This window comes from Anomalospiza imberbis, chromosome 3 (assembly GCF_031753505.1).
Source record: "Anomalospiza imberbis isolate Cuckoo-Finch-1a 21T00152 chromosome 3, ASM3175350v1, whole genome shotgun sequence".
In the NCBI taxonomy this organism is placed as follows: domain Eukaryota; kingdom Metazoa; phylum Chordata; class Aves; order Passeriformes; family Viduidae; genus Anomalospiza; species Anomalospiza imberbis.
Genome location: NC_089683.1, coordinates 6187712 through 6205260, shown reverse-complemented (window position 1 = coordinate 6205260; position 17549 = coordinate 6187712). Strand labels below are relative to the sequence as shown.

General features: G+C 40.8%; 1 protein-coding gene and 1 long non-coding RNA gene across 4 annotated transcripts in view; one reads left to right on the top strand and one right to left on the bottom strand.

The window, feature by feature from the left end:
• CLIC5 (chloride intracellular channel 5) overlaps window positions 1–16725 on the top strand; it is an 84195-nt gene extending 67470 nt beyond the window's left edge. For all 3 annotated transcript variants that reach the window (XM_068183249.1, XM_068183248.1, XM_068183250.1), the window contains 2 exons: window positions 5135–5316; window positions 7570–16725. In XM_068183249.1, coding sequence (XP_068039350.1) covers window positions 5135–5316; window positions 7570–7737 — 350 coding nt within the window. In that variant the 3' untranslated portion in view covers window positions 7738–16725. The remainder of the gene's footprint in view (window positions 1–5134; window positions 5317–7569) is intronic.
• On the bottom strand, window positions 5820–7772 carry LOC137470191 (uncharacterized). The gene is made up of 2 exons (XR_010996934.1): window positions 7633–7772; window positions 5820–6158 (listed from the first exon to the last, which is right to left on the bottom strand). It is a non-coding gene; the product is annotated as an uncharacterized lncRNA (long non-coding RNA).
• Window positions 16726–17549: the final 824 nt, after the last annotated feature.

Here is a 17549-nt window from a genome sequence, read left to right as displayed (position 1 = left end):
AGTTACTTTCCATTTTGCTTCAGCCTTATTTGACCCACAGAAAACAGAGATGGAAACGACCGATGACGCTGGAAGTTTTATGGCTGGTATTATTTCAGGGGTCAGATTAACTGATTAAAACAGTCTCTTTTGGCTTTAAAAGATTCTGGAGAAATCCTAATCCCACTGAAGTCAATAGCAAAACTTCCATGAGCTTCAGGATGGCCAGAATTTCACCCTGAGTACCTATTAATGAATCTTTGTCATCTGGCCCTCTGCTTGACTTGCAGGATTGCTCCATGCATTACATTTTCCAATGTTTTGTTCAGATGTAGTATAAGTACTTCAAGGCACAAGGGTTTCTCTCCATCTCCTGGAAATAGTTGCACAGGCTAAAAGTTTAAGGAAGTTTTTGCTTGAAGAGTTGAGTAATAGAGCCAAAGTCTGTTCTTGGTTGAACTGGAGTAAATATGGAATAGCTTGTTGACAATGCAGTTACTCCTCTTTTATGTCAGTGTAACTGAGAGCACAGTTTTGCCCATTATTAACTTTTGTTACATTATTTGTATTTTTGTGCATGTCAGAATTTGTTAATCTCATTGTTCAACATCAAGTAACCTTCTGCTGAAAACAGAACGTCAATGTGAATTAGGTATCATCAGCTAAATTGAACCTCACCCTGTGCATTTGACAGATGGTAATACATTCATTAAGTGTTCTGTGGTTGCTTTGAGGTTGGAAAGTGCTATTTTTCTGGCTTCTAACTCAGAATTCTTCAGTAAAGTTGTTTAAAATCCTAGTTTTGAAGGGAGAAGAAAAATCACAAAAAGCTCATGAGCATTTTTTTTACTAATATTATTGTTTATTATTGGTGGGATGACAGGGCAGGACTGTCATTGCTAGAAGTAGTCTTTGGCTGCATAATTAGCCCAGAATGAAGTAGAGAAGGCTTAGAGAGATGGTTCCATCATGGATTTTGTCTATACATGGGTAGAATTTCTTGGAATTTGAGGTCATATTAAATATGTCCCAGTGAAGGCAATATGATACTGGTGCCTTTGTGTTGGTGATTCCACTGTCCAGAAGAATGGTTTCCAGGAGTTCAGACATTTCAGCTGTCGCATGCATAAGCTGATGACAGGGCTTCTCTCTCAGAGCTGGTCACATTTGAGATCTCTAAGTTCCTACTCAAAGTCTGCAGGGTGGGGAAGCAGTTGGAGGTAGAAATTTCCAAAGCAGCGCAGAGCCACATACTCAGGCCTGGCTCTACTTGATGTTGTAATACTGAATCCTCCACCCTGACATTACCAAGACAATGCAAGGGTGTGATTAGACACTTCAGGAGAAGTTCTCCCCACAGCTCATTTAGGGGTCACCAAAACCAAATGTAGAAGAGAAAACTCCGCTGAACAGAGAGGAAGCTCTCAGGGTGTTTATTTCAAACCTATTATTTTAACTTTACTCACTTTGGGGAAGATTAATCCCACCCATTAGCTGTTATCAGCAAAGCTATTTAGTTATTTAATGATGTTTCCCAGAGGACAAGTTGCCAAGGGAATTAGGTGCTTAGACACTTCTGAAATTCACTGTGGGTGGTGCTCTCACAAATGGGGAATTAGTAACTTTTTAGATCTTCACATCTTTTTAAATGTCTTCACACAGTCTGGGGCTGACTGGTGTTCACTCACCCCTACCTTGGTGAGTTCATCCTCTCCCCTATGCTCTCAGTGGAGACAGTGTAGAGTCATCCAGATTTTCATGAAATAGCCACAGTATGGGAAGTCTGGAATTAAATTCAAGTTTAAGGAATTAATCCAAGCTGAGGTAGGTTAGCAATGTGAACCCAGACAGTTTTATCCTCAGAAGGAGTCTCAGAACATTCAGAGCTGTAGGCTGTTCTGAAGAGGTCATTTCCTGGTCTCCATTCACAATTGTTCACCTTTCACATAATGCTTAAATATCTAACAGGGAAGAGAGAAAATTAGATTCTTTTACACATCCTCCTGCTTTGGGTGGAGATTTCCCTGAGTACCTTCTCAAGGAACGTAAGATTTTAAATCCTACAGATAGACCTGAATGTGTTAGGGTACCTAGAAAGTAGGATTTGCAACATGGATATTTGTATATGGATTTCAAAAAAGGCCTTGGAAATCACTGACAGGCCTTAAAAATCTGACCCTGTGCACCTAAAATCCATTTGATATGGCAACTTTTGGATTTTAATTATCTTAGTTTTTCGAATTTTTTTCACTATTTAATTGAAAGGAGACCAGTTCTCTCTTATTCACTATTTTTCTATTTGCCAGGCAGTTCTGAGAAGTTTACTAGGATTTAAGATCTAGTTTACCAAGAAGAGTTTTGATTAAAAAAATGGGGTCATTGGTGTCACAAGTAGTTGTTCAGTTCTTGCCTATCAGGATGTAAGATGGTCCCGACTCTGTGGTGATTTCAATGTGAGGTGTCAGCATCCTGTGGGCTCCAGCAGAGCCTGTGAATTAGGTCACAGATGTATTGAGTCTTGAACATACACTTATTTCTGGCCTAAAGCTGCCATATGCAAGTGCCAAGTATGAATTCAGGTAGCTGTTTTTCTTGATGTGACAAACAGGCTGCGCTCCAGGCATTGTTTTTGGGACAGCTGTGATGCACTTTGATAGAGCAATGAGAGCAAAAAAAAAAAAAAAAAACCCCAAAACCTACTAAGTTCCAGAAGAGTTACATAAACACACCTCACCTGCTGCTGCTGTCTCTGTGCACACACCTGACTTAGCTCATGGGCTAGCACAAAGCATCAAACATCCTCCTGACCCTGGAATATTGCTCAGATGACTTGGAGAACCAAAATCCTACTGGGTGAAGGGAATACTGGAAAGAGGCCAGTGTTGAGCCAGGTCTCTAAAACCCAGATGAACAAAATGGAATGAAATCACAGTAATTCAAGTCCACTGCCTCTACTTGAACACACTGTAAGAGGAAACAGTCTGAGGGTGACCAAGAGGTGTCACAGGTCAAAGCAAAAAGAGATTGCTAAATCCTTTGAGCGCTGCCACACTCCACAGTTCCTACCCTCCCGTGGAAGTTGTGAGGCAGGACAGCTGCAGGCAATTAAAGGCACCACTGCCAGCATCTGACAGCAGAATGTCAGTGTCAAAATTCAATTTGAATTGATTAAATGAAGGATGGCAACACTTTTGTTTTATGGATGGCAACACTTCAGTCGCTTTAGATGCTCTGCGTTCAGAAATAAAATTCCTTCCCTCCCTGCTATGTTTGTGGGGGTGTTTTCAGTCGGATTGCAGTCATTTCTCCAGTCAATCAATTAAGCCAGAGTTTGCCACTGTGTCTCAGAGTCAGCCACAAAAGAGGCTGGTGGTTCCCTGGTGCTGGGCCAAGAGACTTCAGTGGGAGCAAGGCATCAAGCGGCTTAATCTGACTTCCACTGCTGGCACAGGTTTAATGGGTGTCAGGGCAGCAGGGAAATCATGTTCTGTGGTATTCAGCTCCTGCTGTCTCAGTGGCCCTGGACGTGCTGCCTTTCTCTCTGTGCCAAAAGCACAGGGGCAGCTGACAGCAGAGCCTGTGGAGTTACCTGTGCCAGCAAGGCTCTCTGTGAAGGGTGATTGCTGCAGCCCTTTTGAGTGCCTGTTGTGATCCATAAATACATTTAGGACCACAGAATTGTAGAAGGTTTGGGTTGGAAAAGACCTTAAAGACCATCTAGTTGCAAACCCCCTGCCATGGACACCTCCCACTACCCCAGGTTGCTCCAAGCTCTGTCCACCTTGCCCTTGAACACTGCCAGGGATGGGGCCACAGCTTCTCTGGACAGCCATAATGAATTTCTTGTATATAATTAACCAAATTTCCCCTATTTCAGTTTGAACCCATTGGTCCTTGTACTTACCTCCGCAGGCCTTGTAGTGCCATACCACCTGAGTAACTCTCCCTTAAGTTCAGTGGCAGTAAGTTACTCAGAGATATAAGATTTTACAGTATTAGGCCATTAATACTGACTCCAGGCCACATCTGCAGCAGGTATAAATCACTGCAGGTAATTTTCACCAGCTGAAATTCTGGCCTTAAGCCCATGAGTCATGTTGTTATTTTTTCACATTGTAAATTCTTGCTGTTTCTTATTTATGTTGCTTTAGCACTTTGGGGCACTTGTGGGGGACCAGGACTCCATCGTGCTTTTTACCCTACAGACAGAAACACGAAAGACCCTTCTTTGCCCCGAGTGTTTGCAAGTAATGCACAAACCTGCACAAAGTTATCCAGCTTTTTGTAAGTGCATTATTGCAAGCAAGCTTTTGTATTGTCCTGACAGTGAAGGATAAAAACACAAATTCCTTGCCTGGGTGAAAAATTTGCACTCTGCTGTAGAGGTCTAGGTGGCATTTGAAGACTGGAATTTGTTGGAGCCAGCAGCAGTGTGGGCCATGATCTTCAGTAACTGAAATAAGAGGTCTGGAGTCTCCTGTCCATTGCAAGACTATATGAGATCTCTCAAAAAGAGCGTTTGCACCCAAGTTGAACCTGAGTTAAATGGGAATTTTAACACTGGCTAATATCTCATCTCATTTGTAGCATATCTTTCTGCTCTATGGAGCTCTGGTTAGCATCTTTGGAATTACTGCTATTGCCTTTAATTACTCTGCAAAGGTGAAGAAAGAGGTAAAACTAAGACTTGATAGAGCTGAAGTAATGCTAGAAAATTCTGCTTCATTGCAGTCCTATGCAGCTGGTTAGAAGAACGAAGCAGCAGTGTACTGGGTTCCAGTTCCTGTGTGATGGCTTTCAACAGACCAGAAGAATATCATAGGCAAAATGTGGTTTTTTGGTGTATCATTTTGACAAGCTGTTTTTTTCTTCTGTGATCTCTTTCACTGCTTTTTGTTGTTTGCCAGGAGAAGACATGGAACAGCAAGGTCCTTGTGTCCCTTTTCCCACTGCAGGATGAGCTTTATCCTCAGGAAGATGTATTTTGCTGGGCTACTTTGCCATTGGATTGTGTCAGCTTCGGAGCACAAATTAACAATGAAGAAATTGGTTCTTGGCTTTTTTTTCTAGACACTACCATAGACATTGACAATGAGCATTTCTAAACAATTCTCATCCTGCCCTAACCACTTATTCTTTGCTTTTTTTGGCAAAGCGCTTGAAAGGGGCTTGTTGAAGGCTCTGAAGAAACTGGATGACTACCTGAGAACTCCCCTGCCTGAGGAGATTGATGCAGACAGCACTGAAGAGGAAAAAGTGTCTAAACGCAAGTTTCTGGATGGAGATGACCTGACACTTGCTGACTGCAACCTTCTGCCCAAACTCCATGTTGTGAAGGTAAAAGATGCCGTGAGATGGTCAAAGAATCCTTATCTGACATGATGTGCCCTGCTCTGACAGCTGAGTGCCAAAGCCAACGTGTATTTCAGCAGAGAATTCTTAAGGCCTAGAAGAGCAGTTTGAAACACAGTTTTGCTCTTCAGTGTTTCCTACCAGTTAAATAAAGGAACTTTATATTTAGTTCATGGGAAAACTGTCCCATCACTTATTAGTGGTGAAGACAGTACTAGGTTCTAGATGTCTTGTCTCTTTATTTTGACCCTGCTGCAAGTAGCAGCAGTCTTTCGTATTAATTAGTTCCTAATGCCCTTAAGAAACATGTCAAAACTTTAGTCAGTTCCCACCCATTTGTAACTTAAGAGCAGCAGTCAATTTCTTTGGGGAATATTTATTCCATCTGGTATTTCACACAGAGAAGTTAACAAATCAAAGTCATTGCCAAGGTCCGGGATTTAAGATGTACAATGGTTGCTGGTATAGCGCAAATCATGTACATCATCTTGACTTCTAAATGTTGCATTTATTTAATTTATCAGATGACATGTTGCTTTAGAATAACACAAGTACCTGGCAGACCTTGGCAAGCGAGTGAGCTAGGAATTAAAGCCAAGTCATGCATCTAATTTGGCTCTGTGAGCCAAAACATAAACTGAGCCTGGGAGCTGACTGCACACATGCAAAAAGAAAAAAAAATTAAAAAGCACATAAGTCACCAGGTAAGAAATGTGATAATATCCTCACAGGTTTAGTGCTTATTCTGGCTTGTCTTCATTGGTGATGTTGGACTCAGACAATGCAAAATGAATGTGTGGCCCTGGCCCCTCTCTGGTTCTTGTCTCCTAGGGATGAAGTGAAAGATGTAAAAAGAGAATTAAAATTTTTCTCAGACAAGCGTAGCCATAGGATATTGCCTGAAAAACATTTAACAGATAGAAGAAAAGAGTGAATTATTTTTTCATTTGATGGAAGATGTATGCTGGAAATTTTGAAAATGTTGACTTAAGTTGCCCAGCAGGTTTTATCTTCCCCATATGCGTGTGAAGCATCATGGAAGGCAAGAACACTTAATTAAATGCAGTTTAGGACAGGATTTGTACTAGCATATACCAAGTGGATCCTGGTAATAGAAACAAATCACAGTTGTTTCTGAGAACATGACTGTCCTAAGAAATCTGAGATGGAAAACAGCTCTACCATGTGCTTTAAAAATAAAGGGGAACTCTGTGGCACATATGTATGTAATTTATGCCCAGGAACAATTTTATACTGTCAGAAAAATTAGAGATTGGAAGCACTCATTAAATTAGCTAATCCATCCTTTCCTATCAGATAGTTCACTCTGTCACCACAAGCTTATTCTATATGGTATATTCCTACAGGGAAACCGAAATATCCCAATCCAGCTAGGTACTTAACCAACCAACTAGCTTTAAGTGCAGATTAATCCCATTGACTTCAATGGGACTGTACAGGTGCTTAAAATTAAGTATGCACTTAACTATTTTCCTGAATAAGAGCCTGAGTGTTTTTAGAAATCGAAAATTTGCCTTGATAGACAATTTCCTAGTCTAACAAGTCTTGAAATAACCATTTTCTCTCTCAGTTTATCCCAATGCTCCTGTTTCTAATATATGCTAAATCATCTTGGTTTCCTAATCATGGTACCCATACCACCCTGAATTTTTCCTTTTCATGAACATGGATCCAGCCTTCCAACAGCTGTAGGTGGTTATATCCTCTGACACCATTTACCAGGCAAAATATATTACATATATTAAAAATATAATATCACCTATATATAAAATAATGTTAAATATAATAATTCATATGAAAATATGTTATAATCATTACTAATGCCTTTCTCTTAAATCTGTCTTACTCTTTATAATTCAGCCCCTTCTTATGTGGTGTCTCAGCTTTAAGTGATGTACTTAAGACTTGTGAAAAAAAACCCCAAAACCCCAGTATGGTAAAATCCATGAACTTCAAGTACCATAAAAGTTGAAATTTGGTAAAAGTAGCCAGGTTGTAGCTTTAGAGTATCCTTGTTCTAAAGGCCAAGCAGCAGCCTTGCATGAGAGGGAACAACCAACAGTCACTTCTCAGGCTTTTCTATGATAAATCACTGATTCTCCAAACATTCCTCTAATTTGCTATTAATTATATGACAGAAGAAAGCAAGAAGCTCCCTAAGAAGGAGATGTATCCCCTGTGAGATGGGCTTTTTCAGGTGTTTTTTCTTTGCTTTAGATTGTTGCAAAGAAATATCGCAACTTCGAGTTCCCGGCGGAGATGACGGGGCTGTGGCGGTACCTGAAGAACGCGTACACCAGGGATGAGTTCACCAACACCTGTGCAGCAGACAAAGAAATTGAGCAAGCCTACGCAGATGTGGCCAAGAGGCTCAGCAAGTCCTAAGTGCCCCCAGCCATGGCTCAGTATCCCCTTTTACAGACTCTGCTCCTTGTTGCCTTAAGATGTACTTTATTGTTATGCTGTCTGGTTGGCATCTTTATGACTTCACATGTTCCAAGTGTATTGGGCAGGGACAAATCTCCCTCTCCCTGGAGAAAAGAGAAGGCAGCTGTAGCAGGGAGGGGGTGAGAGGGGGATGGGGGGTGGGAGTGGACACGCTTTGAAGTCTAACCCAAGATCTGGCTCAACTAGTATTATTTGCAATCAGTATTGGAAATGAGTCCGCTTGACTAGTTTCTTGTTCTATGTTGGGGGTACATAATGATCTGCATTCTTTAGAGTTTTAAAAATAGCTGAAATTTCAGGTAGGAGAGTTAGGAGCTCATAGAACTGGTTCCTCTCTAAGTTATTTCAAGGATGCTTTTTCCTTCAGTTCTATTAAGATCCCTGAGGCATGAACAAAATTCAAGATAGAGAGTGGGGAAAAATAGGAGTTTGACCCTAAAGCAGAAATGCTCTTAGCAGTTACATTTAAATAAACTCTCTGAATGCATCTTCTGTCTTAGCAGGCCCAGGAGTTTATAGGGTATTTATTTTTAACTTGGCGCAAGAGGGGGTAGCCTGAATGAATATGTCAGACTTGCAGATGCTACTCTGCATAAAATTTGCATGGTGGTTGTTGGATCCAAATGTTTAAAGCAGAAGAGAGTGAAAGAGCAATTGAGCAGGCAGCCCTTGGAAGAGCAGGGCCTGTGCCAAAATGCCCAGTGGATCTGCTGGTTGGTTGAGACAGACAGACACAGCAATAACAGGGGCAGCAGATTGACTCCAGCACCCACAGAGGGAATTGGCACAGCAAACCAGACCACGCAGGATATTGTCATCTTGACTGTATGGTTGCCAGTTCCTTTATAATTGCTATCTTGGGAAACTTGGATCAGCAGAGGGAAGCTGTTGCTGCACACGGATTCCAGGCAGGGGAAGTGCTTTTGTCGCCTTGGGCTCCAGATGGGTCACTTTCAAGCGCTCATCATCTCACCCCAGGAGGAGTTTGCTCTAAGAGCCTCAAAGAGGGCAGGCTGGCACAGTGAGGGGCACATTTCCAGCCAGGAATTCAGCAAGTGTGCTAGCAGAAATCCATGCATGGTGCCTTAGTCCCACTCATCCAGACCTTACCCATCCAGGTTCCACAATTCTGAATTAGGCATCTTTTTCTAAAAGAGATTATTTTGCCCTGTCTACAGTGTCTGCCTGGCACATCTGCTTTACACTGGTGATTATTTGCACGTTTCTTCAGCAAATTCAGAATGACAGCTCTTTCACTTGAAACTCGTGTGCTCCAGTACATACAGGAGAGCACATGGTTCGTGGGTTTCAGTCTGTGGAGGGATTTATTGCTGTTTTAAAAGATAAAATAAAGCTGAGCTGTAACCTGATGTGGCTCCCCTTCTGATCAAAGCTGCTAAAGCTGCACTGATTTGAAGGGAACCCCAAGCTGGTGAGCTGTGACCGAGGGGAACCTCACAGCAGACTTGTTTGCAGCCAGAGAGCTGGGAAAGCGGAACAACACTGAAAGCCAGGCTCTGCCGTGTGATGCTGATGACAATCTGAAATCATCCTTTTTCTTTAGTGGGATAATTCCACTTTTCACACTAACCCAGCTGGGAGCAGATTGTTGCTTATTGACTGAAGAGAGTTTGTGGTTGAGTATTGTTTCACTTGCAATGGTCAATTTGTTCTGAACTTTCAAAACCTTGAAAGAAAATCCATGAACTCACAAGTCTTCTCCTAGAATGGGCTATTTTAGCAGTGGCTAGACTGGAGGGCGAAGGCTTACACTCCTTAAAATATTGCTGAGAAATCAGCTGGCTCAGAGAACACTAATAACAGCCAGAAAAACCTGATGAGATTAGAAGTATCTGCACAAGCACATGTAGCTTGTTAAAAGCATTTCTTCATGAGATTGGAATTATTGTGGTTTTTTTTCTTTAATTCTGGCATTTATTTATTTATTTATGCATCTTAATTGACTTGATCCTTTCTTTCTGTCTTTCTGGTTTTTGTTTTCACTCAACACTTGGGTCAGGATGGCTCGGTCAGTTTAGAAAAGTGTTGTTAGCAAAGCTCTGCAAGTTTGTTCCTAGAGAAAAGTCTTCTATCTGATCAGTGGTCCTGGGGATTTTTTCCTCTCTGTATGATGCTGTCAATCAACAGAAACTACATTTTTCTCATATGCCTTTTCCCAGGTTTGCACTTCAGTCAGTAGCTTTCCTTAGCTTTCCTTGTGAATATTTGAATGAAAGCCGCAGATGCAGATTCTTGCTCTCTGCTTATATATATGTCCTAAAAGAAGACTGTCCAAACATCCAGCAGATCTTGGGCAGGTGAACCAGGGTCTGTCCTGATTTTCCTCTCAGAATCTTCTCCATTTTGCTAAATTTCATAGTTCTGAAATTCTCTTATATGTTTGTCTCTATTTTTATAGAAGAGGGCCAAATCACAATCAGCTGATTTCAGTGACCTCAAATTGCATCTGTTTGTAAAAAAAATATGTTTAAAAAGGGTTGGGCCCATATCAAAAAGAAAATTATCTATAAATGCAACGAGCTTTTTCTGAGATGATTTGCATGTTCTTAAAAACTTTTTAAGATTTCATGAGAAAATCTAAAAGTCCACAGGCTAATTTCCTTTCAATAAATTGCAAAAAAATATATCCTTAAATATATTCAATTTTCATACAGTATTCTAAAATATCTAGATAAAATATAATTATGGATATGAGAAATTAGAGGAAAATGGAGCAGTTTTCAGCTACAGTGCCAGTTCTGTCTGAATCCAAGTCTCACTCTGCATCCTAACTTTGCATTTTACTCATAACTCTATTATAGGCTGACCCAAGATCATGGACAGGTTCAGGCATTCCCTGACCTTTGTTTGGGTTTGAAATCTAAGCTCATGTTTTCAGATCTGTAACTTTCATTCACCTTTGTGCCTCTTGGCTTTATCCATTGCCAGAAGCAGGAAATACTGGAAATCCTACATAGAAAAGTGTTTTGCTAAGTTTTTGAGCTCAGTACTCAAGGCTCAGGATCCATCACCAACGAGATTGTAAAGGGCTCCAGACTCTTTTAGGCGGAGTATTTTTGGTGACCTTCCATTGTATTTAGAATTATAAGTAATAAATATTAATCTTACAGGATTGTATATCTGCATTGGCAAGGCAGCATTTCTGAAAAGAATCTAAATGACAAGACAGACGTTGCAGATTTACAATAACTTTGTTCATAAATTTTTTTGTAAGATGTAAAGAAAGACATAGTGCAGAGAGGGAAGAAGCCAACAATGTGGATTTAATCATCTACATTTCAGAAATGCAGACCAAATGTCTGTGAAGATGTCCATTTCATCCAAACATTTCTTAGATATTTATTTCAAAGCTCCCTGCTCAGTCAATCCAACACTCCATTCATATTGTAAGGAATATTGATTTTTTCTTCTATTAGCAGTGGTATGGGAGTTCTTGAGAATCCCATAGATTAGTTACTCTTATTCTCTGTTAGAACTGTTTGAATTGCCAAGAGGTCATTTTGCAGCACAGGTAGGACTAAAGAGTATCTCTTTAAAGTCTGTTTAAACCAGAAACAGTTTTTCCTATAGAAATCACATAATGATATTGCTTTGTCAGGTCTAGAGTGGAATATAGAACTCCTGGTTACTCCTCTGGTTGCACCAGCTGAAAAGCCACTGCCAGGGCAAATGACAGCCTATAGCACAAAGAAAATAGACAAACTTTGTTTCCTACAAGAAAGTTCAGCTGAATTGCACATACTATTTATTTTAAAGATATATTTATTTTATTTTAACCCCTAAACACCTTTCTCCCTCTCTTGTCTGTGCTCAAATTCAGCTCCAAGTTAGCCATAACCATTTCCTCAGTGATAAATAGCAGGATTCTCTTGGATGGGCGCAGGGGAAACTGTGTAGCCCTTCCATCTGGTAGGATGAAGCCCCTTGTCTGCATTACCTGCGTTTGGCTCATTAGCTGAGTTGAAAGTATTACAAAGATTTAGCCCATGGAAATCACACTTCTGTAAAACCAGAAGCCCATGGAAACATTATTTTTAAAAAAAAAGGAATTGGTGTTTTAAAGAAAAAAAAATAACTCCTAAGTCTTGTGTCCTCCTTAATGTGTATTCTTTTAAGCATCAGGAAATTTGCCTTGGCTTATTACTTTTCTAAATGTATTCATAATTCTTGAACTGTTTTTGATATTAAGAAATATTTTTCCAGTAAGATTTTGCCTCTCTGTTGAATCTTTCATCTCTTCATTAATTTTTGATGTCTGCAACGACTTAGTAATTCCAGAGGAGGCAGGAAAGCTGTGAGGTTTATACTCGTTGAGAAGTTGAAGGAGGTAATGATTTTTTTTTTTTTTGAGAAAACAGCATTAAAATAATTTTTTAATTGTGTCTTTTTACCTGGGATACTTTAACCAAGACTTAAGTTACTGTTTAATCTGGACTGTGAATTTCAGCACAGACATGAGCAAGGCAGCATGTTGAAGGTGGCTTTGCCTAGGGGTTTCTCTCAGGTAGTAGACATGTTCCCTCTGAGTCACAGATTTCCCATTTCCTCCTTTCAGGAGGGCTGTGCTGGTTTGGACACTGAACTAGGACAGCCCATTCAGTGCTCAGCAGTGAAAAGAGGAGTCCTGTTCCCTTTTCTCCCCTTTCAGCTCAGGTACAGAGAATGTTAAGCTGCTTTATTTCCTTGTCCCACATTCCAACAACACTCGGCCCCAGAAAAGCCGAGAAACCCCATCCAATTCTGTTTTCCAAAGGCTGATGAGTCCATTTTTTAACACGTGACATAAAAGCCCGAAGAATCCCGTGTAACCCCTCAAGCATTCTCCACGCCGGACTCAGCAGCCTCTCAGAGATCGAAGCAATCATCTTATTCCCCTGTTGCCCCAGCTCATTCCCCTTTCACCATTCACTGGAGGGATGCTAATCCTGAAAACACTCCCAAGGATGCGTTTGAATGTGGTGGATTTGAGCTGTGCTCCTCAGCTAAGCAGCTCTGAATGGTGGCATTGTCACAGCTCAGCAGGTCGTTCCTCTGCTGCCAAGGGGACCCACCATCCTCTGGAGGAGCCAAAACTGCTCCACCAGTGATGGTGCAACCATGATGAAAGGTTTGAGGGCCACCTTTCCTCCAGCCTGCCTCCCTGGCTGAAGTGTTAGAGCTCAGCTGGAGCCATGATCCAGCGCTAATGAGCATTTCTAGCTTGCAGCATGTGAATAGGGACTACTGACGTGTTTAATGTTAAACATGTGCTTGCCTGCCTGCCTGCCTGGAGAGGGGCCTAAAACCCATGACAGAAAAGCCTATATTAATGAAGGGCATTATTATTCTCTTCCCTTTGAAATCTGGTGGCAGAATTCCCAGTGGGGGAATTCCCAGTAGGAATTCCCAGTAAAGCCAAAGGTGGCATAAGCTTGAAGATGTTTCGAGTGCAGAGAGAACAGAGAGCACTAGGGGAGAAGAGGAGGCAGAGTGCTATAAAGGTTCTTCGTGCAGAAGGAGGACACCAGGTGGTAACTGCAGGGACACGAGCAGTGCTGCCAGGCTCTGCTTGGGTCCCACGGGGGTTTCAGAGTGGAGCAGGGCCCAGGCTATGCTGGCAGTGTAATGCCAAGGCATGTTCTGCTGTATCTCCAGCCACACTCCCTGTGGTGGTGTCCCACAGCACAACGATGCCTCCATTGTGTCTGCCTCACTCTTATTATGAAGTGGCTTGTCTAAAGAAAACTAAGAAAGGTGGGGATTTTTCTTCTTTTTTATGTATACATGGAGTAAAAAAAATCCAAATATGCTTTAATGGTTCTCAACATGATGCTGTCAATTCTCACCACAGGGTGGAATTTGTTGGTGGAAATTAAATTAAATTAAATTAAAACAGAAAAGCTTGGCTATTGCTAATGGGTACTACTGGGAGCCCTAAAAGCAGTTTGCAGTGTAGAACCATAACTGGAGTGAACATCCTTTAATTCCCAGAATGGCTTGGGTTTCACAGGGTCATTTTGCCCTATTCTGCTGCACTGCTGAGAAGGTGCTCTTTCCCTGTCTCTCTAGGTCCATAAACTCTGAAGAATTTGGGAAATGGCTACAGGCACCAAATTAGTCTTTTTCTTTTTCACTCCTTTTTTTTTTCCCTCCTTCATTAAATTAACTACTTTAATTTGGAAGTTACAATAAGTAAGTAGACTTTGCAAACAGCAGATTTCTGTACTCTTTCATTAAGAAAGTTTTTCAGAGTTTCAGGAAATGAGAGGTTATCCCCAGTGTTGAGAATAAACTGTGGTATAAAATACAAATGTAAGTGGGATTCTGATTAAATTATTGAAGCAGAAAGATTGCAGATTTTTTTAAGGAGCATGCTTAAGAGTAAATGAACAGAATAGTCCAGATACTGCAGTAGGGGCTTCAGTTCTAGTTTCTGCTTTGGGTTTTGGGGGTTTGTGTTTGGTTTTTTTGATTTTTTTTTTTAAATTACCTATTATACAACATAAAGTCTATATATACACTTTATACATATCTATATATTTTCAGAGTATTTATCTGCATTATTTAATTCAATAATGCTGTGAAGTTTGTTGGGATGGAAAGTGGCATAAAGAGGAAAACTTACACATTTGAAACAGCACTATTATTTCTGTGTCTTTGATTTGTTTCCCACTGGAATAAACAAGAACCGCACCATTAGTTGTGTGGAAGCAGGATCTCAACTTCACAGACCCCGAAAGTTTGGCAGTCCCTTGGAGGGCAAGGTAATTTGGTATTTAGCAATCTGAGCCCTGCAGTGGGCACAGCACGTTTTGAAGGCATTCAGAGCCGTCCTTGGGTGAGGGAGTGATGCTTGCAAAGGACCCCAGTGAATCCCCTGCTGTTTTAAAATGAGATTAAGCCATCATGAGATGTGGACTGGCTAACCCCAAACCAGACACATTCGCCTGCAGCACAGCCGCTAAATTGGTCTGACATCAGGAACCGCAGCGAAGGAGCTTGGCCTCAGAAGTGAGTCAAAGCAGCATCTTTGTCACCAGTCATTTTCTATTTATAATGACACAGATCTATTTTATAATCACGGGGAGGCACAACAGGAGTGTGCTTTGTTCTGCCTAAATCGCATTTCTCGTGCGGGTGCGTTTAAACACAGCCCTTGGCCCCTTGCCCCACACCACACACACCCAGGGCGGGCACTTCTGGCACAACAATGCACACCCTGTCGTGCTTGAATGCTTAAAGCCTCCAGTGCTGGAGCAATAAACTCCTACTAAATGGCTTAAAAATGCTCCCTTAAGTGCACCGAGCTGCCCCGCTGCTGCCTCACTTCTCATTTCCAATGCTGTTATGTTTCTAAGCCTTGTGTTTCAAAGAAACCAGGAGTATGTCGTGTTGTTTGGTGATGGAAATTGTGGGGCATTATTAACTGTAAGAATTTGGGATGAAAAACCGCACTCTCCGACCCTCTTTCCTGGTGCAAACCTGACGGCTTTTACTCCTGCCTGCCTTTTCAGAGGCTATGAACAAATTCCCAGCAGCTGCTTGGTTTGGTTCCTGGAGAACTGGTCCTCATCTGTGCAAACCCTTAGAGCTATGATGGTAACCCCCGCTTTGCTCCTTTTTTTTTTTTTTTTTTTTTTTTTTAATGAAGGGTCCTGCTGTGTATTTCCTAGAAAATTATGATTTTGTGATCAATAGATTTCTCTTTGTAACCTGTTTTCAGTTCTAAAGGCTGAAGCTCAAAACCAAGTTGCATAGTAAGATTTGGGGGTGAGCAGTAGTGCTTTTTTCCTCTCCAAAACCATTGTTTTTCAAATCTTGACTCATTTGGAGCACAATTCTGGTTACTTTGAAGAGGTCTGAGGTTGAAGGAGAGGAAGGGGAGCCCGCTGAGAGAGGATAGCAGGAACCAGTCTGGAAGTCTTAATAGATATGTGGACAAGTTTCCTACCAGTGTGTGAGTAACCTGTGCAGAGACCTGCGTGGCCCCAATGGACCCACAGTTGCTTAAAACCTGCACTGATATTCAAAGGCAAAATTTGAGCAGTGAACCATGACATGATGATCAGATATGACACCTCTTCAGTACATTATACAGGAAAAAAGAGCTCATTTGAAAGGACACTCAAATTTTTAGCTACTGGTCAAGACCTGAGTTCACGTGACTGGATTTTCTCCTCCAAAATGTCATTAATCGCAGAAATGGCTAATGGCTTCAGGGCTTCCACCTGAAGTACTGGGCTAAAAGCAGGATCTGAAACTCATATGGAGAAATCAGGGATTACCTTTAAACTCAGACCCGGTAAGCTTCAAAGGAAAGTAAATGATTTGTAAACAACTATTTTGTAGTGTCTGACAGTGAAAAGTAACTGTGTATCCAGAGGTCTCCATCAGATAAGAAAGCAAGCCAGGATCCCCTTTGTGTACTTGCGTTTTTCAGTCAAGGAACATCCTCTCTTAACGTGCAATTTTAGATTAAAGTGCAACCTCTTCGGGTAGAAACTCTGTATTTGTTCTCTGCATGTGCAGCTCTTTACATGACAACACTCTGATTAGGGCCTTTGTGTGCTGCTCTAACCCTCATAATCTGTAATAATAGGAAAAATATAATTAAAATGTCATTGCAGTTCACCTTTAATATTATGATTGTGAGACTCTGTCAACTGTGAATAAAATAATGTCCTTTTGTATAATAGGTAGTATATTTTATTATTGGAGAAAGAGTTAATTTTTAAACACAAAAATATTATCTGCTCATTGTTTCATTTTAAGCTTTTGAATATATAAGCAAATATTTCTTTTGTATCCTTCAAATGAGTATGTGTTAAATGAGGAAACCCACCTTCCTGAATTGGAGCTGTTTATAATTATATTCCAAGAGTGATTAACACCATATAATTTGAATAAAAGTGGTTTATTTTCTCATTGGGTTATTGTGGAACTTTGTTTAATTTTGTTAACTTTTTTTTTAAACAGGCAACTTTTCTTTGTCTGCAAAAAAACAAACGTGTGCTCAGAGCTTGAATACAGCTATAGTCATCCCTTACTCTAAGACTGGAATATGAGAACTGGTGGGATTATAATATACATCTATAAAATAATGGAGGGGTAAAATGGTGTGTGACCATTCACTATTTCTCATATCAGAGATTATGTATTCCTAATAAAATAATCAAGCAGCAAATTTAAAGCAATCAGAAAGAAAGGCCTTTTTACACAGTGTGTAATTAATTAAACTTTGGAGCCCTTTACTGGATGATGTTGTGCAGATCAAAATGAGTATGGGGTTCAACTTCCTGAAGAATAGATCCATAAGTGTTGTTAAACACAAAACTTTGGAAGCAATGTCCAAGTCAAGAAGTCCTGAAATACCAGAGCTGAGAGAAAGTCCATGAGGAAGTAGGTTTCCATATGCCTCATTTCTTATATTGTTTTTGCTGTGAGAGATTAGACACAGCCACAGGAGGGCTGGGTGCCTTGGCTCCAGGATGTCCTTTCTGGGATTACAATATACAAATGTGAAGTATTGTAAATTGAACTCCAGCACAGAACTTTGAATTTAGCTTCCCCAAAGCAATCCAGTTCCAGAGGTACTTTAGATACAGAAGCTCAGAATCCCTCTCATAGCAAATGACAGGGGATCACATTCCATCTGAAACAACAAGAGTTCACCATCCCACAGCTGCAGCTGGAGAGGAACAAGCATGATTTCTCTGAATTTACATATAAACTTCTCTTCTGGTCCCAAA